This window comes from Mobula birostris, chromosome 21 (genome assembly GCF_030028105.1).
Source record: "Mobula birostris isolate sMobBir1 chromosome 21, sMobBir1.hap1, whole genome shotgun sequence".
Classification (NCBI taxonomy): Eukaryota; Metazoa; Chordata; class Chondrichthyes; order Myliobatiformes; family Myliobatidae; genus Mobula; species Mobula birostris.
In genome coordinates this window covers 58,519,409-58,546,403 of record NC_092390.1, presented here as the reverse complement: position 1 = coordinate 58,546,403, position 26,995 = coordinate 58,519,409, and the positions used below count along the sequence as shown (strand labels likewise).

Below are 26,995 nucleotides of genomic sequence, written 5' to 3'. Positions count from 1 at the left end.
ATCTAACCTTTCCCTCCTGTAGAGCCCTCCATTTTTCTATCATCCATGTGCCTATCTAAGAGATTCTTAAATTCCTTTAATGTATCTGTATCCACCAGCCCTGGCATTCTATACACCACGACTTTCTGTGGAAAGAACTTACCTCTGACATCCACCACCCCCCATACTTTCCTCCAATCACCTTAAAATGGTGTTGCCTTGTATTATGTTTGTATGCTAAGGTCCAAATAACAATGAGTTGAATAGCTCAGAGAAATCCCACCCCACCCAAAAGCACCCAATTATCACAAGGTTCCCATCATTTATTCCCTTATGTGAAGACTTGAGAAAATGGCCAGCACCATTTCTTGGTCACTGTCTTCTATATATCAACCGTTCAAAGATTTATCTTTCTCCTTAACTTGCTAAGTACATCTGCTTTGCAGAAGTGGGAAAAAACTCGAAAGGCACTCTGCAAAAATAGAAGTAATTAAAATAACAAATCTGAATAAATAACTTCAGAACTGCATGCAGCACTAATGAATTCCTTTGACTAGGTGTAATCAATTGGACCTTGTTATCTTTTTCATTATAGTATGCAAATCCTTCTGCTTGAACACTTCAGCTCGCGACCATTTTTTAGCAAAATTTTATATGTGCACTCTACTTAATTATTGTATGGATTCTGAACTATGATTATTTCCTTGAATTCCTGTGTAAATAGCATTCCCTGATTTACAACTTTCTTTAAAACAATTTAAATCCTTTCACAGGTATAAAAAATAGCAATAAACTGCAACTCACCATCTTCATACCAATCAGTGGATTTCTACACAAAAAGAAATAGTATTAGATTTTCCATCATTTAGAAAAATAATTGCAGAAAGCAATAAGATATAATTTATACGAAGCAAACCACAGAACTTAAACAAACAAAAAATAAACAGTAAAATTTATCATAAATATGCACATACTTTGCATTTACTACTATGAGCATTAAGTTACCGTGGAACTTTGATGTAAAATGCACAACATTCATGAATCAAACAATCATAAAAATTGACTTATGATACTTTAATGGGAATAGGCAATGAAAAATAGATTTATTTATATTACTTACTGTCAATGGTACAACTGTATGCCAGATCACACAAATAAACACCAAAGTTATACCCCTTGCCATACCGACATATATAACAGTTAGACCTGACCTGTTTGTTGTTTGGCAGTAGTGGCAGCCTTCGCTTTATACTAAGAAAAATTAATTTACCGGACGTTGAATGGTCAGTGCATGGGCACAGAGGAAAGCTGCCACTGAGACACCAAATGCAAATTAATGTTTAATAGTCAGATTTCCTGCACACTTGCTCCATCCCAATCATTTCTGGTTATTCTCCCTCTTCACAATCCAGTCAATATTCCGACATCAGTTTGCTTGACAAACTTTCTGTAGATAAGATATTCAAAGTCCAGTTTAGTGCAGCTGCAGGTTTCTTTGAAAATGTGTTTGTTTTAGTTACAGGATTACCCTTTTGTTTTTAAACAAATGTACATCTCTGTTAAAGCATCAAGTAAAGAAGTTTCAGCGTCTATTTTTGAAAAGATGCTATTTGTCTATCACATTGTCAAAATGTGACCAAACTTTAGACAGAGAGCTGAAATTTACAATGTTAATAGAACAGCAATAGTTATATATTAATGGAAGTGTAGACACACACAGAACTTCCACAAAATCAATGATATTCCCTTTCTTGTTCAAGCTCTTTGGCCCAATTTCCAATCAGGATGGCTTTATCCTTGTTCTTTATTGTCTCACTCTTCCAACCTCTGAAAGCTTCCTTGCTTCTCTGCGTTTCTCTCTGTTGCACCTACAGTCTCCCTGAAATCCTCCACCTAACGACGTTCAAAGTAAATTTATTATTGAAGTACTTATATATCACCATATACAATTGTGAGCTTCATTTTCAATAAATCCATAACGGAATAATAACCATAATATGGTTAAGGATCAATGGAAGACCACTCCAACTTGGGTGTTCAACCAGCGTACAAAAGACAACAAACTGCAAATACAAAAAGAAAGAAATAATAATAATGAATAAATAAGCAAAAATATTGATAACATAAGCCAAAGAGTCCTTGAAAGTGAGTCCATAAGTTGTGGGAACAGTGCAAGTGAAGTCATCCCCTTTGGTTCAAGAGCCTGATGGTTGAGAGGTATAACTGTTCCTGAAGCTGGAGACGTGGGTCCTGAGGCTCCTATTTGCACAGCTATACCACAAGGCTGTGTGCTTGGTCTCCTTGTCTACTCCCTTTACAAGATCGAGGAGTGGATTATTAACTTCAGGAGGAGAAAATTAGAGGTCTATGAGCCTCGGTGTTATCATTTTGGAGGACGTGTCTTGCACCCAGTATTTAAGTACAGTTACAAAGAAAGCATGGCAGAGCCTTTACTTCCTTGGGGGTTTGTAAAGATATGGCATAACATTTAAAACTTTGATAAACTTCTATGGATGTATAATGGAGAGTATATTGACTGGTTGCATCACAGCCTGGTCTGGAAACACCAAAGTCCTTAAATAGGAAATGCTCCAAACAGTCACAGGTACGGCCCAGTGTGTCGTGGGTTTAAGCCTTCCCCACCATTAAGTATATTTACATAGCTCGTTGTTGCAGGAAGGCAGCATCCGTCATCACGGAGCCCCAACACCCAGGAAGAAGGTACAGGAGCCTCAGGACTCATACCACCATCCACTCAAAACTAATCAATAAGCTCCAAGACCTTGTTCTCAATAGCTCCTTGTGCAATTGGATCCTGGATTTCCTCACTTGCACACTTAGTCAGTTCAGATTGGGGGAAAAAGAAAACATCTCCTTCGTGATCTCCATCAGCACAGGTACACCACATAGGCTGTGTGCTTAGTCCCCTTGCTTCACACTGATGGCTGTCTGGCTAGCACAGCTCCAAAGCCATTTTCAAGTCTGCTTCTGACACCACTGATGTAAGCTGGCTCAAAGGTGGTGATGAAACAGCATACACAGCACAGCGCTTCACACAAACCAATCTTCCGTCCGTGGACTCACTTAACACTGCACGCTGTCGGAGCAGTGTTGCCAGGATAATCAAGGATACGACCCACCCAGCCATCACACTTTTTGTCCCTCTTCCCTCCGGGAGAAGGCGCAGGAGCTTGAAGACTCGTACGGCCAGATTTGGGAACAGCTTCTTTCCAACTGTGATAAGACTGCTGAACGGATCCTGACCCGGATCTGGGCCGTACCCTCCAAATATCCAGACCTGCCTCTTGTTTTTTTTTGCACTACCTTACTTCCCATTTTTCTGTTTTCTATTTATGATTTATTATTTAAATTTTTAATATTTACTAATTTTAATTATTTTTAATATTTTTAATATTTAATATTTGTAATCCAGGGAGTGTGAAGTGCAGAATCAAATATTGCTGTGATGATTGTACGTTCTAGTACCAATTCTTTGGCGACAGTAAAGTATAAAGTATAAGTATAGGAATGGAGGTTAAAAATCTGGCTAAGTGGTGTTGTAACAATAACCTCTTTCTCAACATCAGCAGGACTAAGGAGCTGACTTCAGGAGAAGAAAACCAGAGGTCCATGAACCAGTCCTCATTGAAGAACCAGAGGTGGAGAGGGTCAGCAACTTTAAATTCCAAGGTGTTATTATTTCAGAGGACATGTCCTGGGGCCAGCACGCAAGTGCAATTACTCAGGAAGCACAGCGGCATCTCTACATCCTTAGGAATTTGCAGAGATTCTGCATGACACCTAAAACTTTGACAAGCGTCAACAGATGTGTAGTGCAGAGTGTATTGACTGGCTAAATCATGGCCTGCTATTGAAACACCAATGCCCTTGAATGGAAAATCCCACAAAAAGTCATAGATATGACCCAGTCTATCATGGGCAAAGCCCTCCCCACCACCGAGTTCACCTACATGAAATGCTGTCACAGGGAAGCAGCATCCACCATCAGAGACCCTCACCACCCAGGACATGCTCTCTTCTCACTGCCACCATCAGGAAGAAGGTGCAAGAGTCTCAGAACTCGCACCCCCAGGTTCAGGAACAGCTATTACCCCTCAGCCATCAGGCTCTTGAAACAAAGTGTAACTGCACTCAGCTTCATTTGCCCCATCATTGAAATCTTCCCACAAAAAATGGACTCACCTTCAAGGACTCTTCATCTCATGTCCTTGATATTTATTATTTATTATTATTTCCACTTTTTGTATTTGCACAGTTTGTTGTTTTCTGCACTCTGGTTGATCGCCCCAGTTGGGTGGTCTTTCATTCATTCTCCTATGGTTATTATGCTCTGGATTAATTATGACCACAAGAAATTGAATCTCGGAGTTGTATATGGTGACACACGTGTACTTTGATAATGACATTTAATTTAAACCTTGAACCTTGACGATCATCCAGTTACCTGTGTCCTGCATCTTGGGTGTAACTGCCTCCCTGAATGTCCTGCCTATCAACTCCTCAGCCTCCAGAAAGATCTGGAGTTCACCCAGTTCTAGCTTCAACTCCTTAACACGGTATCTGTTAGAAGCTGCAGCTGGATGCACTTGCAGATTAGTCGTCAGAGACACTAGAGGTCTTCCTGCAAGATGAACATTCCACTATCCTGCCTGGCATACCCACTTCTCTAAAATGTGCAATGAGAAAGAAAGCCTTATTTACTTGGGCCCATAGCTTCCCATGGAGCATAAGCCAGCAATGAGGTCTCATCGCCAGTGTCCTCTGAAGAAGATTGTATCACTTCTGCAATCCATTGCAACCAGTGTATAGCAATGGATTGCAGAGCAACCATTGCTCCTAGTAGGGAATTTCTACACAGGCTGCAAACTGCATAGCACTTTAAATGTTTTTTTCACTAGACTGTATCAGTGTTCAGCAGGCCGCTGGTTTATTAACGATGAGCTAGTGATTTCCATTCTGTACTTATGGTTACAATTTGTAACAGTGTTGTAACCTGGAACACTGATAATGTAAATATATTGAAGCTCTAAAATGTTCCAAAGTAAAGATTGTGGTAACCTTATTATTTGGAAAATTTATGAATTATGTTAATTAACAAATAATCAATTACAAGGTATTTCATATTTATGTTAACATAGATTTCAACATTGTATTAGCATGTGTGTAGGAGCATTTCAGTTACTGCACAGCAACACACCTGTGCAGCTTAGAGGAAACACTGTGTACAAGCAAATATAATTAACCTACTTCAAGTCCAAGGTTAATTGACATTCAACCATACATCATTACCCATGAGTACAGCCAAATGAAACAGTGTTCCTTCAGGGCCAAGGTGCAGAGCTCAGTACCAACAAATCACATACAGCACAAGGCACATATAGCATATAGAATTACAATAGCAGTATAAATACAATCACAAAAAATAATATAACCCAAGTCCCGGAGTGCGATGCAATGTAGATTGATGGTGCATGAGATGTTATCCTGGAGCCACATTTCTGCAAGAGCAAGCATACAGCAATCTGTTCATCACGTGCCAGGGCAGCCGCAGATGAATGGAATCCGGCTTGTCTTCCTCTGAGCCATCACTGGAAGGCACCACTGACGGAGCGGCCAGTCCCCAACCCAGCCTGGATGCCTGCCACACCACTCCACCACCAGCGTCTCTGGGCAGCTGCAACAAGCAACCCCTGGGCATGAGGGGCTGCCTCACGCAACAACTGAGGCCATGCAGCTCCCCTGCAGACGGTCTTTCCAATGGACTACTGAACTGGACTTGCAGTATTTTACATTACCAATGTCCAATAGGGTCTTATGATCCCAAGAATAACATCCAAGACAGGTCATTTCCACCATTTGTTGGACCACCTCCCACATCTTCCTGTAGTGGGTGTAACACAGAGCGCAATAAGCGCAGTTTCATCCCTATCCAGCAACTTGCTAGTGGAGTAAGCCTATAGTACTTGATGCTTGTAATATCCAACAGTGTCTTGAGATTGTGAAAAAGACATGAAGGACAAACAATTACACCCTTGTCTGGAACCAGAGAGCCTATTATATTGTCTTTAGTTGTGTAGAGATTTATGCTTGATGAAATTCAGCCAAGCAAATGACTATCACATGGTTATTATGATTACAATGATGAGAGATGCCAATTCACCAGGATCCTTGGCTCACATTTGAGCCAATGAACAAAATCTATATGTTGTTTTATGTTACTAACAGGTCAATTCACTCAAGTAGGATGTCCAGGGAGCTTGTGCTGAAGTTGAGACTTGGAATGAAAATCTGAGGTATTTTGCCACAGTTATCAATCTAATCGTCATTAGGTCATCAATAACATTCAACCTTCAGAATTACAGAGGCACAGCCTATTATATAAGCATTATAATATGAAGTGCCAAAATACAGTTTTTATAATCAAAGCAGCATACTGTAAGCTGTAGCACAATAAGTACTACCTCTTTGAATTAAATGCTATAATTTAATCTTCAGAACAGTTCTGGTCTACTCTTGCAGCAGTGAGTGATTGATACGGTATGGTGCATATACAAAAATCTTTTGTGTCTCTTTGTGATTGAACCAAGATGTGTGATTGTTACAGTTTTCTCTTCCAAAGAATTGTACTTCAGTTTTTTGAGTGTGGTTAGACTCCTTCTCCAAGGTTTCAAAAGGAGATATAGATCAGGCAAAATCTGATTTGTCTTTGAGTTGTCATTTCAGAAGTATGTTTGAAGGTATAACCAACTATAGCTCAGTGTATTTACTTTAAACCTTTCCTGAAGTAACAACAAGTAAGATAAAGGCTATCAGGTCTTCACAGTAACAATAATCTATAAAAGAACGACTTGCATTTATATAGCATCTTTCATGATGCCAGGATGTCACAAAGTCTTTTACAACACTTTGAAGTCTAGTCACTGTTGAAATGTGAGAAACATGGCAACCAATTCCTACAAACAAGTAAGCTCCTACAAGTAACATGGTGATAATGAGCAGAAAGTCTGTCTTAGTGGAACTGCATATATTTCTGAGAAAATGATTTGCTTACATTGAACCAAATGATTTTTGTTGCTTTCCTTCATTTTGATCTAATTGACACAAACTGCACTGTCAACAAGCTGAGAAAATTGACATATTGTGCTTCTCTTCAGACACAACAGTGTTTTTTCTGCTTAAGTTGTTGGGCTAAATCACCACAATTGAATTCAGTTTCTCCCCTTCTCTAACTAATTGAAAGTGTTGGTGAAAGTACACAATGACATTGAATCAAGGCTGAATGGCATATTTTTATCCTGAGCAACACACACAAAATGCTGAGGGAACTGAGCAGGTCAGGCAGCATCTATGAAAATGAATAAACAGTCGACAATTCAGGCTGAGACCCCTCTTCAGGACTGAGACGGAAGGAGGAAGACGCCAGAATAAAAAGGTGGGGGGAGAGGAAGGAGGCTAGCTGGAAGGTGATAGCTGAAGCCTGGTGGATAGGAAAGGTCAAGGGCTGGAGAAGAAGGAATCTGATAGGAGAGGAAAATGGACCATGGGAGAAAGGAAGAAAGAGAAGCCTGGGGTAAGTGATAGGCAATTGAGACGAAGTAAAATGCCAGAGAGGGGGATCAAGCAAGAGAAGAGAGGGAGGGAATTTTTTTCCCAGAAGGAGAAATCGATATTCATGCCATGAGGTTAGAGGCTACCCAGACCGAATATAAAGTGCTGCTCCTCCACCCAGAGGGTGGCTTCATCTCGGCACAAGAGGAGGCATGGACCAACATTTTGGAATGGGAATAGGAATTGAAATTAAAATGCTTGGCCGTCCTATTTGTGAGTTAGTCACCGAGTCACAGAGTTCAACCATGTCTTTTTTCTAGGAACTATTCTAATACTTCTAGTGCGAGTCTCAATCATTTGAAAAAGAATTGAACAATAAACTCTGGAATTCTATATCATGATTTGTGGAAATTGTTCATTAAGCCCTTGCTGAGAATCGGTCCATGGCATAAAAAAGGCTGGGAACCCCTGGTCTAGTGACATCAATTAAAAATAAGGCAACATTGAGATGGTATTGGGTTCATCGTTTGCAAGGCCTAAACTCAAAAGGAGAATTTAAGCCCTATCCGATATAGATAGCCACAGATACCCTCACAACAGGGAAGTTATACTCTAACAGCCTAGTCTTCAAGGACTAGCTTACTTCCTATGAAGTATCTGCCACAAGGTCTACATGCCAATACCCATTGATAAGTGGCAGGATCCCCCCCACCCACCGTGGAGGAGACACTCCAGATAACAAAGTAGCTTAAATGCAGTTATTTTATTTTTGATGATGCCTGATTAAATTTTGACAAATAGCTCTTAACACGCATTTAACACTCACAGCGGATTTCTGATTTATAAAAGATTTTCAAATTACAAAAGATTTACAAACTACAAAGGATTTCCAAACACAGATGCAATTCTTATGAACTAAAAGAATTTTAAAAAGTTGCAGGTGAACAAAGCATCCGTTGCTGAGACCGAAGGCTGAGCAATGAATTCTAGTTCTTTGTGTCACCCTGTTTTTCTGTCATTTTCCCTGTTATTCCTAATTCCTAACAATCCTCAATGCTTTCTGATACTTGTTGCAACTAGTTAACGTTATCTGAATGAGATATTTTTCAAATATCTTTGCTGTGACAAAGAAATTCACAAAGACATTCTAAAGGCTTCTGACAACAGAGATTCCAGACATCCACAATTAATGCTGCAAGGGCTGACTCTCTTGTGTACGCAGATATCCTGACCATTGATAGATCACCTATTCCTGGCGGTGCGATGCAGCGTGCGCGGCCTCTCCGGTGAATGACATCTGTAATCTGTCAAGTAGGGGACCGTGCACAATTCTGATTTGATGGAGACAGATGTGAGATTACGGAGGAACATCTGGAGAAACTTCTGAAATGCCCGATTCGCTGCCGTTGTTACTATGTGGTCTGAAATCTCTGGAGCAGAAGGCCCCAAATCCTTGGCTTTGCTTGTTTCGGCAGCCAAGGTGAGGTCAAAGGCGCTCAGCAGAGGATGGCGCTCAGGAGGCAGTATCAGAGGGGCTGGTCAGGGGCTCAAAGTTTTCGGATGGATGGACTCAGTGTCGGCTGTTGTTGGGTGCTTCCGATGTATTGGCAGTTTTCGGCGCCTGGAGGTTTATGGCGGGGAGTTTCTCCCTTTGCTGCCTGCTATCGGGGACTCAGGAGTCGATCGCGACTTGAGCCTTTTTTTTTACTGTGCCCATGGTCTGTTCTTTATCAAATTATGGTATTGCTTTGCACTGTTGTAACTATATGCTATAATTATGTGGTTCTGTCAGTGTTAGTCTTTGGTTTGTCCTGTTTTTCTGTGATATCACTCTGGAGAAACATTGTATCATTTCTTAATGCATGTATGCATTTCTAAATGACAATAAATGAGGACGGAGTGTTCTCATAATCTAATCTAATCTAATGTCTGATGTGTTAGTGACATAACCCCATTGTTTTATGTTTGCTAATGAAGACAAGAAAGCTCATGGTCACTTCACTTTGCAAACCGTATCTCTCAGCACCAGTCCAGGTGCCCTTTTAGCTTCAAAGTGATTATTGTTTGCAGCATACATTAAGAACTGAAGACTGAACTTTGTTTATGAAAAGAAGCTGAGCAGAGAATATTTTTCTGAAGTTTAACTTTGCCAGAAACAACTTTGGCCCTTTGGAAATGTTGTGCTGTTGTGATAGAAAGCTGAAGTTATCAACAAATCTCTTGTGCCCTGGAAAGTGAATATCTAACACAACTTGCTCCATCTTTTCACCTGCTTGTCAGCAGTATCATGAAGAAGATAGTCACCATTTAAGGCCTGCCTTCTTGGCCTTATTGGTTTTGGCCCTGGCTTCATTGGAAATTAAATTTGGGAGAGAGATACACCTGAGATTGAATCAAATGGATGAGTTTTTGATCAGAGCCATTCCAACCATCATTACTTCCATCAAGGAGGAAGTAAAGGAACCTCAAGGCCCACATTCAACATTTTAGCAGGAGCTTCTTTCCCTCTGTCATCAAATTTCTGAATGGTCCTTGAAACCATGAACACTATCTTGCTATTCTACTTTTACACTGTTATTTTTTATAGCGTACAATAATTATTTTTTGTGTGGTGGGTGGATATATATCTCTACCAAAGGAGGTGTAAGGCTAGCCTGCAGGTCATTCTTGGGCAAGGTGTAGCACCTGATTAGCACCCCCCCCCCCCAATCAGGGTCACGTGAAGCCATGGGTCTATGGGAGCAGCTGGTGCATCTCACATCCTGGTTACATGATCACTTAGTCCGTCCTGTTAGTTGTGGTCTTTCATTGATTCTATTGTGTTTCTTGTATTTACTGTGAATACCTGCAAGAAAATGAAGCTCAAGGGTGCGTATGGTACTTTGGTAATACATTTACTTTGAACTTTAAAAATATGCGGTCTAGTTAAACTTGATCTTGGTGGTTGAGTTTGAAAAGACATCCATAAAAGGACAAGCTTCTAGAGGAGGGAACCAAGATCTTGTGCTCAGACCAGAGGAGTGTTTTCCCAGAGCAGTCTCATTGAGGAACAGTCTGGAAGCCCCGATCATTGTGTGGTATCTAGACCACAAAGGCATTAGTCTGAGTGAGCTGAGCTTGGAATGGCAGCGGTCTGTCGTTCACAAAACATGTGGCTGCTGGATGGGTTCTGTTTTGCAGTGCCAGAGGCTGTAAGATGTGAATTGAGGTTGAATCCAGTAATTCCATGCCTGAATGCAACCAACTGTCCAGTGTTGAAAGGGATAAGTTGCAATGTCTGCCCATGATCCCTTGGCAAGTTAGTGACAAATGTCTCCATGTTCTAAACTAAATGGTGTCTTTTTGCAGACATTCCAGCCTAGACGCCATTATTCCTTTCTAGTAGCAGACCAAAGAAGTTCAAAGTTCAAATGAAAGTCTTTATCTAAGTTTCCTGCAGCGGATCTAGTGTGCAACTCACCACTCACAAATTGACACTTTTTCTCCTGGTCTTGCTGTAATGTCCCCAGCCCTTCAACATATGTTCTTCCCTCCTCTGTGCTGATTTATAAGTTACATACAGTGTAGATATGAACTTGGATGCCATTACTGTAAAATGATCATAGGCTATATCTTCATCTTCACCAGTTGCTCAGACGTGATTCCATAAGACCATATGATATAGGAGCAGAATAATGCCATTGGGCTCATTGAGTCTGCTCCATCATTCCATTATGGCTGATCCATTATCCTGCCTTTTCCCCATAACCCTTCGTGCCCTGATTAATCAAGAACCTATCAACCTCTTCCTGAAAATACTCAATGATTTGGCCTCCACAGCCACCCTATGGCAAAAACTCCACAGATTCACCACTCTCTGGCTAACGAAATTCATCTTTATCTCTGTTCTAAATGGATATCTCTCTATCCTGAAGCTGTGTTCTCTGGTCCTAGGTTCCCCCACCATAGGAAACATTCTCTCCACGTCCACTCTATTGAGGCCTTTCAACATTTGATAGGCTTCAATGAGATCCTCCCCTCATTCTTCTGAATTCCGGTGAGTACAGGTCCAGAGGCATCAATCGGTCCCTTCATACCTGGCATCATTCTCATGAACCTCCTCTGAACCCTCTCCGATGTTAGCACATCCTTTCTTCGATAAAGGACCCAAAACTGTTCACAATACTCCAACTGAGGCCTCATCAGTGCTTTATAAATCTTCAGCATTACATCCTTGCTTTCATATTCATTCCTATGTATCTGATCTGATAGAAAAGGGTTAAAACGTGAGAGGGGAGAGGGGAGAGGGGAGAGGGGAGAGGGGAGAGGGAAGAGGTGAAAGTGTGTGATTATGCCTGCAACACACATCAAAGTTGCTGGTGAACGCAGCAGGCCAGGCAGCATCTCTAGGAAGAGGTACAGTCGACGTTTCAGGCCGAGACCCTTCATCAGGACTAATTGAAGGAAGAGTTAGTAAGAGATTTGAAAGTGGGAGGGGGAGATTCAAAATGATAGGAGAAGACAGGAGGGGGAGGGTTGGAGCCAAGAGCTGGACAGGTGACTGGCAAAAGGGATATGAGAGGATCATGGGACAGGAGGCCCAGGGAGAAAGACGGGGGGGGGGGGAACCCAGAGGATGGGCAAGGGGTATAGTCAGAGGGACAGAGGGAGAAAAAGGAGAGTGAGAGAAAGAATGTGTGTATATAAATAAATAACGGATGGAGTACGAGGGAGAGGTGGGGCATTAGCGGAAGTTAGAGAAGTCGATGTTCATGCCGTCAGGTTGGAGGCTACCCAGACGGAATATAAGATGTTGTTCCTCCAACCTGAGTGTGGCTTCATCTTTATAGTAGAGGAGGCTGTGGATATACATGTCAGAATGGGAATGGGATGTGGAATTAAAATGTGTGGCCACTGGGAGATCCTGCTTTCTCTGGCGGACAGAGCGTAGGTGTTCAGCAAAGCGGTCTCCCAGTCTGCGTCGGGTCTCGCCAATATATAGAAGGCTTCAGCAAAGCAGTCTCCCAGTCTGCGTCGGGTCTCGCCAATATATAGATCCTCTCATATCCCCTTTGCCAATCACCTGTCCAGCTCTTGGCTCCATCCCTCCCCCTCCTGTCTTCTCCTATCATTTTGGATCTCCCCCTCCCCCTCCCCCTTTCAAATCTCTTACTCACTCTTCCTTTGGTTAGTCCTGACGAAGGGTCTCGGCCTGAAACGTCGACTGTACCTCTTCCTAGAGGTGCTGCCTGGCCTGCTGCGTTCACCAGCAACTTTGATGTGTGTTGCTTGAATTTCCAGCATCTGCAGAATTCCTGTTGTTTGATTATGCCTGCAGTAGCTCTAAGTATTTCCTTATGGCAAGGAAGAGACCATTTGGCCCATCAAACCAGATTCGGCTCTTGGAACAACGTGACAATCCCCCTTCTACTACTATTTCCCGGTAACCTATTCTGTCTCATACACTTGTCAACTCCGCCCTGTTTCTCCTGTCGGCTACCTACAAGTGCCTCTAAAAGGTATTCACTCCCCTTGGAAGTTTTCATGTTTTATTGTTTTACAACTTTGAATGATTAGCAGTGATTTAATTTGGCTTTTTTGACACTGATCAACAGAAAAAAAGACTTTCATGTCAAAGTGAAAACAGATCTCTACAAAATGAGCTAAGTTACAAATATAAAACACATGATAGTTAACTGCATAAGTATTCACCCCCTTTAAATAATCCACCAAATCATCACTGGTGCAGCCATTTGGTTTTAGAAATCACATAATTTGTTCAATGGAGATCTGTTTTTGGAGACTGGTGTAAAGTTGAGGTGTTTCAATTAATTGTAGTAAAAGTACACCTGTATCTGGAAGGTCCAACTGCTGGTGAGTCAGTATCCTGGCAAAAACTACACCACGAAGACAAAAGAGTGCTCCAAGCAACTCTGCAAAAAGGTTATTGAAAAGCACAAGTCAGGAGATGGATACAAGAAAATTTCCAAGTCAGTGAATATCCCTTGGAGTACAGTTAAGTCGATCATCAAGAAATGGAAAGAATATGGTGCAGCTGTAAATCTGCACAGACGTACTGGGCTGTCCACACCACTCTCTGCAGAGTCCTGCGATTGCGGGAAGTACAGTTCCCATACCAGCCAGTCAGGACTCTCTCAATTGTGCCTCTGTAGAAAGTCCTTAGGATTGGGGGACTCGTGCTGAACTTCTTCAACCTTCTGAGGTGATAGAGGCACAGTTGTGCTTTTTTCACCTCATAGCCGGTACATGCAGACCAAGTGATGTCCTTGGTGATGTGTATACCGAGGAACTTAAAGCTGTTCACCCTCTCAACCCCAGATCCATTGACGTCAATAAGGGTGAGTCTGTCTCTGTTCCTTCTGTAGTCCACAACCAGCTCCTTTGTTTTTAGCGACATTGAGGGAGAGGTTGTTTTCTTGACACCACTGTGTCAGGGTGATGACTTCCTCCGTAGGCTGCCTCGTTATTAGTTGAGATTAGACCAATCAGTGTAGTAGCATCTGCAAATTTAATTAGCCGGTTAGAGCTGTGGGTAGCAACACAGTAATGGGTGTACAGAGAGTAAAGGAGGGGACTTAGGACACAGTCCTGGGGGGTTTCTGTGTTGCAGGTCTGAGGAGCAGAGGAGAGGGAGCCCATTTTTACCACTTGTTGGCGATCTAACAGGAAGTCCAGGATCCAGCTGCACAAAACAGTGGTCATAACATGATTGAGTTCACTGTGAAATTAGAAAAAGAGAAGCCGAAATCTGATGTGTCGGTGTTTCAGTGGAGTAAAGGAAATTACAGTGGCATGAGAGAGGAACTGGCCAAAGTTGACTGGAAAGAGACACTGGCGGGAAAGACGGCAGAGCAGCAGTGGCTGGAGTTTATGCGAGAAATGAGGAATGTGCAAGACAGGTATATTCCAAAAAAGAAGAAATTTTCGAGTGGAAAAAGGATGCAACCGTGGTTGACAAGAGAAGTCAAAGCCAAAGTTAAAGCAAAGGAGAGAGCATACAAGGAAGCAAAAATTAGTGGGAAGACAGAGGATTGGGAAGTTTTTAAAACCTTACAAAAGGAAACCAAGAAGGTCATCAAGAGAGAAAAGATTAACTATGAAAGGAAACTAACAAATAATATCAAAGAGGATACTAAAAGCTTTTTCAGGTATATAAAGAGTAAAAGACAGGTGAGAGTAGATATAAGACCGATAGAAAATGATACTGGAGAAATTGTAATCTGAGATGAGGAGATGGCAGAGGAACTGAACGAGTATTTTGCATCAGTCTTCACTGAGGAAGACAGCAGGATACCGGACACTCAAGGGTGGCAGGGAAGAGAAGTGTGCACAGTCACAATTATGAAAGAGAAAGTACTCAGGAAGCTGAATAGGCTAAAGGTCGATAAATCTCCTGGACCAGATGGAATGCACCCGCGTGTTCTGAAGGAAGTAGCTGTGGAGATTGCGGAGGCATTAGCGATGATCTTTCAAAAGTCAATAGATTCTGGCATGGTTCCAGAGGACTGGAAGATTGCAAATGTCACTCCGCTATTTAAGAAGGGGGCAAGGAAGCCAAAAGGAAATTATAGACCTGTTAGCTTGACGTCGGTGGATGGGAAGTTGTTGGAGTCGATTGTCAAGGATGAGGTTACAGAGTACCTGGAGGCATATGACAAGATAAGCAGAACTCAGCATGGATTCCTTAAAGGAAAATCCTGCCTGACAAACCTATTACAATTTTTTGGGGAAATTACCAGTAGGCTAGACAAGGGAGATGCAGTGGATGTTGTATATTTGGATTTTCAGAAGGCCTTTGACAAGGTGCCCCACATGAAGCTACTTAACAAGATAAGAGCCCATGGAATTACGGGAAAGTTACATACGTGGATAGAGTGTTGGCTGATTGGCAGGAAACAGAGAGTGGGAATAAAGGGATCCTATTCTGGTTGGCTGCCGGTTACCAGTGGTGTTCCACAGGGATTAGTGTTGGGGCCGCTTCTTTTTACATTGTACATCAATGATTTGGATTATGGAATAGATGGCTTTCTGGCTAAGTTTGCTGATGATACGAAGATAGGTGGAGGGGCCGGTAGTGCTGAGGAAACGGAGAGTCTGCAGAGAGACTTGGATAGATTGGAAGAATGGGCAGAGAAATGGCAAATGAAGTACAATGTTGGAAAGTGTATGGTTATGCACTTTGACAGAAAAAATAAACGGGCAGACTATTATTTAAATGGGGAAAGAATTCAAAGTTCTGAGATGCAACGGGACTTGGGAGTCCTCGTACAGGATTCCCTTAAAGTTAACCTTCAGGTTGAGTCAGTAGTGAAGAAGGTGAATGCAATGTTGGCATTCAGTTCTAGAGGAATAGAGTATAGGAGCAGGGATGTGATGTTGAGGCTCTATAAGGCGCTGGTGAGACCGCACTTGGAGTACTGTGGGCAGTTTTGGTCTCCTTATTTAAGAAAGGATGTGCTGACGTTGGAGAGGGTACAGAGAAGATTCACTAGAATGATTCTGGGAATGAGAGCGTTAACATATGAGGAACATTTGTCCGCTCTTGGACTGTATTCCTTGGAGTTTAGAAGAACGATGGGAGACCTCATAGAAACATTTCGAATGTTAAAAGGCATAGACAGAGTGGATGTGGCAAAGTTGTTTCCCATGATGGGGGAGTCTAGTACGAGAGGGCATGACTTCAGGATTGAAGGGCACCCTTTCAGAACAGAAATGCAAAGAAATTTTTTTAGTCAGAGGGTGGTGAATCTATGGAATTTGTTGCCACGGGCAGCAGTGGAGGCCAAGTCATTGGGTGTATTTAAGGCAGAGATTGATAGGTATCTGAGTAGCCAGGGCATCAAAGGTTATGGTGAGAAAGCGGGGCAGTGGGACTAAATAGGATAAAATGGATCAGCTCATGATGGAATGGCGGAGCAGACTCGATGGGCCGAATGGCCTACTTCTGCTCCTTTGTCTTATGGTCTTATGGAAAGCCAAGGTCTCTGAGCTTCTTGTCGAGCCTGGATGGAACTATGGTGTTGAATGCTGAGTTGTAGTCCAAGAACAGCATTCTCACATAAGCATCCTTCTTCTCCAGGTGTGTAAGGATGGTGTATAGAGCCGAGGCTATTGCATCATCTGTCAATCAGTTGTATTGGTAGGTGAACTGTTGAGGGCCCAGTGCGGGTGGCAGCAAGCTGCAGATGTAGTCTTTGACCAGCCTCTCAAAGCATTTACTTATTATTGAGGTGAGTGTGACAGGATGTCAATTATTCAGATATGTTACCTTGGTCTTTTTAGATACAGGGACAGTGGTGGATAATTTGAAGCAGGAGGGCACTCTACACTGGAAGAGGGAGAGATAAAAAATGTCTGCAAACACACCTGTCAGTTGGGCTGCGCACATCCTGAGTACTCGCTCTGGGATGCCGTCCGGTCCCGTAGCCTTGTGGCTGTCCACTCGTTGGAAACACCTGAATACTTCAGTCTCAGAAACTAGAAAGGAAGACTTGCATTTATACAGCATCTTTCAAGATGCCAGAATGTCACAAAGTCTATTACAATACTTTGAAATCTGGGAAATATGGCAACCTATGCCAACAAATGGCTTTACCCATTATAGCCAGCAATGGGAGCTAAAACATGTGAGTGTATCACTCAGTTAGCTCTTGTTGCTTCTATCTGTATGTTACATCCTGCTGAGTGAAGGTTAGAAATGAGTGAAGACTGTGGGGCCAGGATGTGAAAATTGGGTGGTGTGGTCTTCAAGTGCTCAGTGTGCATGGGTTAAGTTAACTGCACGGTATGATGGGTATGAAACCTGACTGACCAAGACTGTTATTAGTAATAGATAGGTAGTGTATTGACTGGTTAATGGAGTTAGTGTCATTAGTGATAATATACCTTTTGAAGATGTATTCACTGACCTTCTATACTTGTATAAGATTATTAAATATTTTCATGCACTCTATCTATGAGCTTAGAACTATATTCTTGGAAATGCTCTCCACAGCACTGCCAGCCAGCACCATCAACTTCTCGTGTGCAAGCTAGCTTTACATATTGCAGACCGCTCAAAACATTGGCATCCCTATAAAAGTACACACCAATTAACACGGTGAACAATGATAGTAATGAACATGCAGTATAAAATTGACTCCTTGACATCTTATCATGGGTTGATAAGTTTTGCACTATAATCACTTGGGTAGCAGGGTGGAGATACGTCTCTACCAAAGGAGGTATAAGGTGCTCCTTCCCTCACTAGCCTGCAGGTCACCCTTGAGCAAGACGCAGCTCCTGCTTAGACCCCACTGATCAGGGTCATGTGAAGCCATGGGAGCAGGTGGGGGATGGCCATACGAGCAGCTGGTGCACATCACAAATTCCGGTTTTGCGATCTCTGACGCCAGGGAGACAATTTCTGAAGAGTATCGATAATGGCTGGGGACACCTGTCTTGTAAAGACACTGCCCAAAAGAAGAAAATGTCAAAGCACTTCTGTCGAAAAATTAACTAAGAGCAATCATGGTCACAAAAAGACCGTGATTACCCATATCATACAACATGGCACCTAATGAATGAATGACCATAATCACAATGCCCATTTTAAAAGATTATTTAATTTAAATATATAATTTTTTTTCAATGATTTTTATAACGAGTGCCCTCACAAAATTTGTTAATCTGTAAAGAAGGATAATGAAGATATAGTTTCAAGCTAATTGAACTGAAAAAATGATGCAGGAAATGATCACTCTGAAGGTGTTTTGTATCTTATTCATGAAGTACCATCTATGAAAACAATTACTGTTAACTAACTGTAAATTCCATATTAGATGGTAAAAGCACTTCTGAGGACAAAACTCAATAATTGCATTTTGTCAGTTGTGTATACTAATATTGTACATCACTGCATAAACAGAGTACAAAGACATCATTGTATGTAAGAAATTCTGTATTTCTGATTTGTTTATTAAAATATGAAATAACATGAGAAGCTTTGAGTTTTGTAGATCAAAATTATACTATGGTAGGTCAAAATCAAAGGCACTTAATAAATGCAATCACAAAAGGATTACAGTTCTACTTCCCCATAATGATGAACAGTATTAGAGGAATACGTAATTAATGACAACGAAAATCAGAACTGATATTAAGATGGTAGAAATGATCTTATTGTCATTGTGGTAATGACGCATTTTAATGTCCTTAATGTAGTTTCTCCAGAAATAATGTATATTTAAATACCAATGTCAAACTTTCTTTTATGCTCTACAATGATCCCCAATGTTAGAGACACTTAGGTAGCTCGTGCTTTAATCCATTTAAGGAATGTGGTGACACGAACGTAAACTCCAGGTTTGTACTTCACTCCACAACGATCGCCCCAGCTCACTATTCCGTAGACCTGGTAGCGCCCATTCTTCATACAGGTCAGAGGTCCTCCAGAGTCGCCCTGAACGTAAAAGAGCAGATGTCCAGTTTTACAATGTATTAGCAATGACTTTCATTTAATCCTTTGATACTGAAGAAAAATGATTACTAAATTTTTGAATTTCATGCCACCTGAAAATTTAAACATTGTAAGCTGTGTGGTTTGTTAATTGAAAGATGGCAGAAAAAAACTCTGGCTCTTATGCCCTCTGCGTGTGGTAACTGTAGTCAAGAGGCTCAGTTGTTGATCAGGCCAACTATTAGACTAGGGAATAAATGTGATCTAAGTGCCTTTGACTGTGGAATGATTGCTGGTGCCATATGGGGTGGTTTGAGTATCTCTGAAACTGCTGATCTCTCCTCAGATTTTTGCACACAACACTTTCTAGAATTTATGGAGAATGGTTTGAAAAACAAAAACAAAAAAATCCAGTGATTGTCAGTTCTGTGGGTGAAAACACCTTGTTAATAACCTATAATGAGAGAGGTCAGAAGAGACTGACCCGACTGGTTCAAGCTGATAGGAAGGCAGCAGTAACTCAAATAGCTACCTGTTACAACAGCGGTGTGCAGAAGACATCTCTGAATTTACTGCACACCAAACCTTGAAGTTAATGAGCTACAGAAGCAGAGGACCATGAGCAATACTCAGTGGCTACTTTATTGAATACGGGATGTACCTAATGAAGTGGCTACTGTGCATGTTGACTTTTAACTATTGACAATTCCTTCTCCAAGTGCTAGTTCATTTTTATTTCAGATTATTGTTGTTAAAACCTCCCCATAAATTAAGTTTCAACTCTGCATGTGGTATCGCTACGCACTTGTGCAGCAATTGTCTCTCCCAAACCTTTCTTAAACTTGACCATTTTATTGACTCTTGTGAAAGAATGGGTTTGAAACCTCTTTAATTTTCACCTCTCCTTTATTATTTTGTGTTGGGCATGTGGCCAAGTGGTTAAGGCGTTCATTTAGTGATCTGAAGGTCGCTAGTTCGAGCCTCAGTTGTGGCAGCCTGTTTGTGCCCTTGAGCGAGGCACTTAACCACACATTGCTCTAGTGCCTGTGCGAGGAGTGGCGCCCCACACAGACTTCCAATCTGCACCTTATAAGGTATGAAAATACCTGACGCAGACCTCTCCTGGTCTGAGTCGACATTCCCTCCCTCCTTTATTAACCTAGCATTAGGGAACATTTTGATGTTCAGTGCAATATCTTATCCTCTATCAGTACTATTTAAATTACTATGAAATTGGTAGAACTGTCAGCTTGTGATGACTAAAATTATAGGTACCTCTGGTACTTTTTGCATTTCCTGTGCCTCAATAAGTAGATCCTTAATGGATCCATTCTGTTGTCAATGATCCATAATAGATCCATTCCACTGTCAATGTTATTTTATAGATCCCTTATAGATCCATTCCTCATGCCAACATGAGGCCATCCTCAGGGTGGAGGAGCAACTCTATGTTCTGTCTGTGTAGCCTCCAACCTGATGGCATGAATTTGATTTCTTCCTCAAATAAACAATCCCCTCTTCCTCTATTCCCCATTCTGACTTTTCGCCTATTCTCACCTGCCTATTACTTCCCAGGGTTCTCCCCCATGCCCTGCTCCTTTTCATTCTCCTGTAGTCCACTCTGCTCTTCTTCTTCTTCTTGTTCTTCAGCTCTTTATCTTTCCCACCTATCACCTTGCAGCAAGCCTCCTACCTCTCCCACCACCTTTTCATTCTGGTATCTTCTGTCTTCCTTCTCAGACCTGAAGGAAGATCTTGGCCTGAAGTGTCAACTATCTACTGATTTCCATAGATGCTGCCTGACCTGCTGCGTTCCTCCAGTATTTTGTTGGTGTTGTATTAGATCCATTCTATTTTATAGATCCATTCCATTGTTAGGGTTACTTTACTATTTTCATTGTTATAAAGGTATATTCATTCCACTAAGGTACTCTCCCAGTCCCTCATTGTGTCCTGCAGTCCACTTTTCAGATTTCCTCTGTCTTTCTTATATTCCACTTGATTTCCTACATTATCATCAACATTACATTTGTCCCATTCTCTTTTTCCATTTCATTTTGTCCTGAGTGGCCAAGAGATTCATCATTAATCAGCTGAAAGGATTATATTTTACTGACTGTGAGCTGAAATTTCCAAAATCCAGTTTCATTGAAGTTAATGAAATTAACTTTGGAAGCCAGCTGCAACATTACTGTTCCCGTTTATTGTAATTTGCATCTCTGAATGAAGATGCATTGCTAGACTTTTACTACTTTCTCTTCCCATGCCAATACCACAATCTGCACTAACCAATTCACCTCTCACTTCCCATGATACTTCTGTTTTTAAATTCTAGTCAACTGGAACAAAGCAACTTTCAAGTCATTGCTATTAATATCCCTCCAGGTAAATATTTTCATTCTTGAATATCCTTTGTCTTTTCTGATAACTGTTCAAACCTAATATAATGAACACTGCTCAATTCTATTCCAGACCTCTGCACACAGGGGTGACCTTTTATATGCCATGGGCCCTTACCATTAACAGAGGGACCTGTGGACCCCAGGCTGGAAACCCCTGTCGGTACAGATTTAAAACCGCTTCATTAAGAATAGGAACTGAACGCATTACTTAAAAGTGCCCTTCCAAATGTATTTCAAGAATTTCATGCATGTTTTCACTGTTGGAATATTATGATTTCAATCTCCCATTATCACCGTTCTTCTTCTTGCATTTTTAGTCACTACCCTGCAAGTTAGATTATCCACCTCCTTTCCTATTCCACTACTTCCAGAGCAAGTAGTGTAAAAAAAACTCCCCCATTTTTCCTTTGTGTTTAGATTACATGTTTCTTTCAGGTTGCTATAGCTGGGAGATGGTAGTGAGGATAAGCGCCCACCACGTAATTTAATGCTCCCAATGGCGTGCATCTCAAATAGCCTCTGACAACCAAGTCCAGCCCCTGGCCTTCATGTGTGGCTGAGCTAATAAGCCCAGTGGAACTATTTCTACTGACAGGAGGAGAGGCAAAAGTGGGTTACTGGCACCTTAAAACTAATCACTGCGAGCAGATGGAGCTCATCAATTGTGGTTGGCAACTCACCTAGACGAAGGAAAACTCCGATCTCAAACCTCCTCTGTCTTATGGCTATACCCACTCATGGGGAAGGCTGCAGGAGTAAACCCTGAGGGAAAAATCCAGAGTTCCTAAGGCAATCTTATGCTGAGTTCAGTGCTGACCTGGCAACTCCTGTGACACCGCTGGTTGCCAAATAGTATCCGGCCTCTGCCATTCCTTTGGATTCATCTGCCGTGTGGAGAGGGGGTACCTGCTACATGGGCAACAGCTTGCTCTCCATATTCTACTACCTAATTTGCCTATCATGTAGACAGCTAGGATTCAACATCCATGGTCAACCATGACAGATGGAGGACCTCACCATGCCTTACCAGTGATCCAACATCTTCTTTGATCAATCCTTCCATTACCTCCCCCTATTCCTTTATACCTCTTTATCAGCTCCTTATAGTTGAAGGAATTTTATCTCCCAAAACAAGTGAGATTGTGAACATTTAAAAAAATATCTTGCAAACCAATCTATTTTGAATTCTCCCATTTCCCTTTTTGCCAGTAATGGAATAATATAAAGAATCACTGGTGTGAGGGAAAAATTTTGATCAGGTTTCTTTTCCTCAAATTTTTTGTTTTACACATTAACTGCCATGAGCCCTTTGGTCCTCTGCAGCAAGTCTCAGAGCCCTGGGCCTCTGGATATCTTGAGCACCTGTATTTAATAATTTTAGTCTTAACTAGAGTCATTAAGCCCTTGTGGTTTCTGTTTAATCTTGTCAAGTTAATTGTGACTGGCATGGGATTTCCATGTTCTATGATTATTTAAAGTGGACTCTCACTTAGTGCTGCTCACGGGGTCTTCTTGTGGAGAATTATTTGTCTGGCAGTGTTGCTCGGTCGTGCCTTCAATGCTTTGTTGGTATTCCTGTGTATAACATTTTGTTTCCTTCCCTACAAGGGAGTCTACCATTCTTCTTCACCTGGGTTGAGTCACTGCCGGGCACCACCGTGACCCAGTCTACTGCACCCCCGCACCTGTGTTCAGTCCTGCCAGCGACCACTGTGACATTAAATCTAGTTCACTTAATTTGCCAACCCCCCAGAAACTCAGAAATTAAGAGGGGGCTGGAATTTCAGTGTAGAAGCTGTAGAGGTACTACCAACGTTGCCAGAAGGTTCAGGAGAGGTCTGCCCTGATCTCCCTAAGATAATCAAATGACTTCCTTTGGAGGTCAGTCCACTTTGCAACCTCGAAGCCTCTCATGATTACTGACCTTTCATTCCCATTAAAACTTGCCACTCATTTGTTCTGTGCCTTTGATATCCACCTGATAACCAAGATCGATTTCCATTCCTCCACCAACCCCCATTTACCCATCATTATCTCTCATCCAGAAGTGGAAAACCTACAGCACTGTGCAAAAGTCTCAGGCACATATAAATAGCTAGGGTGCCTAAGACTTTCACGTAGTACTGTAGTAATTTTATACATTGCACTGAACTGCTGCTGCAAAAGACAAGTTTCATGTCTTATATGAGCGATGATAAATCTGATTCTGGTATGGATCTCTAATGTGGACTGAGATTGGGAAGGGGGCAGTGAGAGGGTAATCATGGTCAGGAAAACGGGAAGAGAGACGGGATGCAGTGAGAGGCACCTGACAGACGTGGTATAATGATTAACAGTGCACTTGGTGACCTAAGTCTGGGTCTGTCTGCACTCATACCCCGGCACCCCTTCTCTGTCACCTGTCCCACAGTCCTCATGCAGCGCTCCACCCTCACCATTCCCAAGAACTTTTGTTCCCGTCAGATTTACAAACTTGTTCTCTGCTCCATGTTGACAAACAGAGCACTGTGCAAAAGTCTTAGGCACCCTAACTGTATGCGCCCAAGTCTTCTGCACAGTACTGTTGTTTGTCCTAGCCTGTAATTTTTTTTTCCACGCAATGAGTGTGGATTACCAGGGACAAGATTTATGTATTTATGTATTTAATCCTAGCCTACTCACAGGACAATTTACAATGAACAATTAATCCACTAACTGGTACGTCTTTGGACTTTGTGGGAAACCAGAGCGCCCGGAGGAAACCCGCACAGTCACTGGAAGAACATACAAGCTTTCTTACAGACGGTGTCGGAATTGAACTCCAAATCCTGACGCCCAAGCTTCCAAGTCAGTGGAAATTTCAAAACAACAAATACAGAGACAAGCAATTTTCCAATCTTCCCTTTTAAACCTAGTCTCTGAGATTGCTATGACATTATATACGACATGTATACAACTCACACAAAATGCTGGAGGAACAGTTGACGTTTTGGGCCAAGACCCTTCTTCAGGACCGAGAAAGAAGGGGAAAGGTTCTGGAATCCATTCCCGTCTCCTATCTGAATCTTTCTTCTCCAGTCCTTGACCTTTCCCACCCACATGGCTTCATCTGTCACCTTCCAGCTAGCCTCTTCCCCCTCCCACCGCCTTTTCATTCTGATGTCTTCCCCCTTCCTTCTCAGTCCTGATAAAGGGTCTTGGCCTGAAACGTCAACTGTTTATTCTTTTCTATAGATACTGCCTGACCTGCTGAGTTTCTTCAGCATTTTATATGTTGTTTTGGATTTCTGGCATCTGCTGACTTTCTCATGTTTATGTATACAGCTCACCAAAGTTATTCAACATGCACAGTGCCATTTCAGACTGTTCTCACAGTAATGTGACCTCTCTACTCTTTCTGATTCTCTGGATTATTCTTTAAGCTCAACACTTATTTGCCTATACCAGGCCATTTTTACCCCTTTCTGCTTCACTCCACGTGTCAATTTAAACCAAATTACCCCACAGTATTAATTCGCCCACTCTGTGTGAGAAAGTTGAAGACAGAGCCCTGCTAAAATGCAATCCTTCCATCAGTTTTATTCAGAGCTTCACACAGCATGGAAAAAGGTCCTTCTGCCCCTCTTGAACAAGATCTCCATCCACACACAAGGGATTCTGCAGATGCTGGAAATATTGAGCAAAACACACAAAATGCTGGAGGAGCTCATCAGGTCTGGCAGCATCGATGGAAGGACATAAGCAATCAATGGTTTGGGCCAAGACCTTCCATCAGTTTTGGAAAGAAAGGGGGTAGAAGCCAGAATAGGAAGGTGGAAGGAGGCGAAGGAGAGCAAGCTGGCAGGTAATGTGAGACCTGGTGAGAGGGAAGGTGGATTTGTGGAGGGCACGGGCACAAAGCAAGTATCTGAGAAGGGATAGGTGGAAGAGGTAAAGGGCCAAAGAAGAAGAAATCTCATTGGAGAGAACAGTGGACCATGGAAGGAAGAGGGGATCCAGAGAGAGGTGATGGGCAGGTGAGGAGAGGATAAGGTGTGAGATGGTAACCGGAATGGAGAGTGGAAAAAGATGGAGGGAGGGATGGGGCAGAAACTACAGGAAGTTGGAGAAATCAAACTTGATACCATCAGTTTGGAGGCTACCCAGAAGGAATATGTGGTGTTAAATATAAGTTTGGCCTCATCATAGGAGTAGAGGAGGTCAAGGACAGAAGGGGTGCTGCATTAGCATAGTGGTTGGCACAAGGCTTTACAGTAACTGAGACCCAGGTTCAATTCCCGGCACCATCTGCAAGGAGTTTGTACATTCTCCCCGTAACCGTGTGGGTTTCCTCCAAGTTCTCCAGTTTCCTCCCACAGTCCAGTTGGTAGGTTAACTGGTGTTTGTAAATTACCCCATTAAATCAGGTGATTGCTGGGCAGTGCAGCAGGAAGGGCCGGAAGGGCCTGTTCCACACTGTATCTCAATAAATCAAATAAACATGTCAGAATGCAAATGGGAAGTTGAACTGAAGTGGGTAGCCTCCAGGAGATCCTCCCTTTTATGGTGCACAGATTGAAGGTGCTCAGTAAACTGGTTCCATTTAAGATTCTCACCTAACCTGACACTACCTCACTCAGGTATGGCTAATATCTCTTGAAACCATGGGTTCCCAACCATTCTGATGCCATGAACCAATACTATTAAGGAAGGGGTTCGTGTTGGGAACCCCTGCTCGGAACCTTTTCCTATCCAAGTAGCTTTTAAACGTTAATGTAAATCGGTTTTGAAACCATGAAACTCTCACTCCTTCTTACACCAACTCTGAGGTTCTGCAGTTAACTTGTTGATTGACTTTGATCTAAGTGAGAAATTATTCCACGGTGGAAGCAAGTTTCACAAACAAAAACACAGCTATTGCCAACCTGACATGAATCCACACTTCCATCCAGACTTCCCGCACAAAACATGGTGTGATTGATGGCAGCTCCATACGACCCTGCGTCTTTACACCGCTGATCTCCTATCACTCTCACCTTGGTGTGCAATAACTGATTGGATGATGCCTCTGTACAAACAGTAATAAATGGAAAATGATATTAAATTCTCCCAGTACCAACACAGGACAATAGACTCAGGGCCTGGATCATATACATACATATTTTGCGTGATTGTATTTTACTGATATCCTATACGTGCAAGGACCAGGCCTCAAGTGTTGCCTGTTATAGCTGCCAGGGAGAGGCATTGGGCTGACACCACCAGCTGGAATTGGTGCTGACACCTCCCATCTCCCCCCCCCCCGCCCCCGCCATTGTTCACTAGGCAAAAGACGAGCTGTGTTGTAGTCGTCATCAGGTTTTGGCAAATTTGGATGGCTTAAGTTCAGTCTCTTTTATTGAGTGACTGTACCTTTCTATCTTATACGTGCTATGCGTACTTTGTACTGTGTATGACTGTTGGTACTGTGTTTTCCCCCTGACCCCATAGTAACGCTGTCTCATTTGGCTGTATTCATGAGTATTCATGTCTGGTTCAATGCCAACTAAACTTGAACTAAATATACTGATCTGGAGTTACACGCTGACTACAGTTCTTTGTGGGAATGGGACCCGATATCAGGGTTTCATAATTGGCTGTTGTTCGGTAT

The 26,995-nt window shown here is 42.2% G+C and overlaps 2 protein-coding genes across 4 annotated transcripts in view; both read right to left on the bottom strand.

Annotated features, from left to right (window-relative positions):
- Positions 1 to 1,304, bottom strand: part of LOC140185981 (hyaluronan-binding protein 2-like) — a 56,955-nt gene extending 55,651 nt beyond the window's left edge. For 2 of the 3 annotated variants that reach the window (XM_072239798.1, XM_072239799.1), the window contains exons 1-2: positions 1,100 to 1,304; positions 784 to 808 (exon numbers count right to left, since the gene is read on the bottom strand). In XM_072239798.1, coding sequence (XP_072095899.1) covers positions 784 to 808; positions 1,100 to 1,162 — 88 coding nt within the window. In that variant the 5' untranslated portion in view covers positions 1,163 to 1,304. The remainder of the gene's footprint in view (positions 1 to 783; positions 809 to 1,099) is intronic. The other variant, XM_072239800.1, reaches the window with a different exon arrangement.
- Positions 1,305 to 18,137: 16,833 nt separating this feature from the next.
- Positions 18,138 to 26,995, bottom strand: part of LOC140185869 (hyaluronan-binding protein 2-like) — a 71,370-nt gene continuing 62,512 nt past the window's right edge. Inside the window, exons 13-14 of the mRNA XM_072239665.1 lie at positions 26,271 to 26,413; positions 18,138 to 18,988 (exon numbers count right to left, since the gene is read on the bottom strand). Coding sequence (XP_072095766.1) covers positions 18,833 to 18,988; positions 26,271 to 26,413 — 299 coding nt within the window. The 3' untranslated portion in view covers positions 18,138 to 18,832. The remainder of the gene's footprint in view (positions 18,989 to 26,270; positions 26,414 to 26,995) is intronic.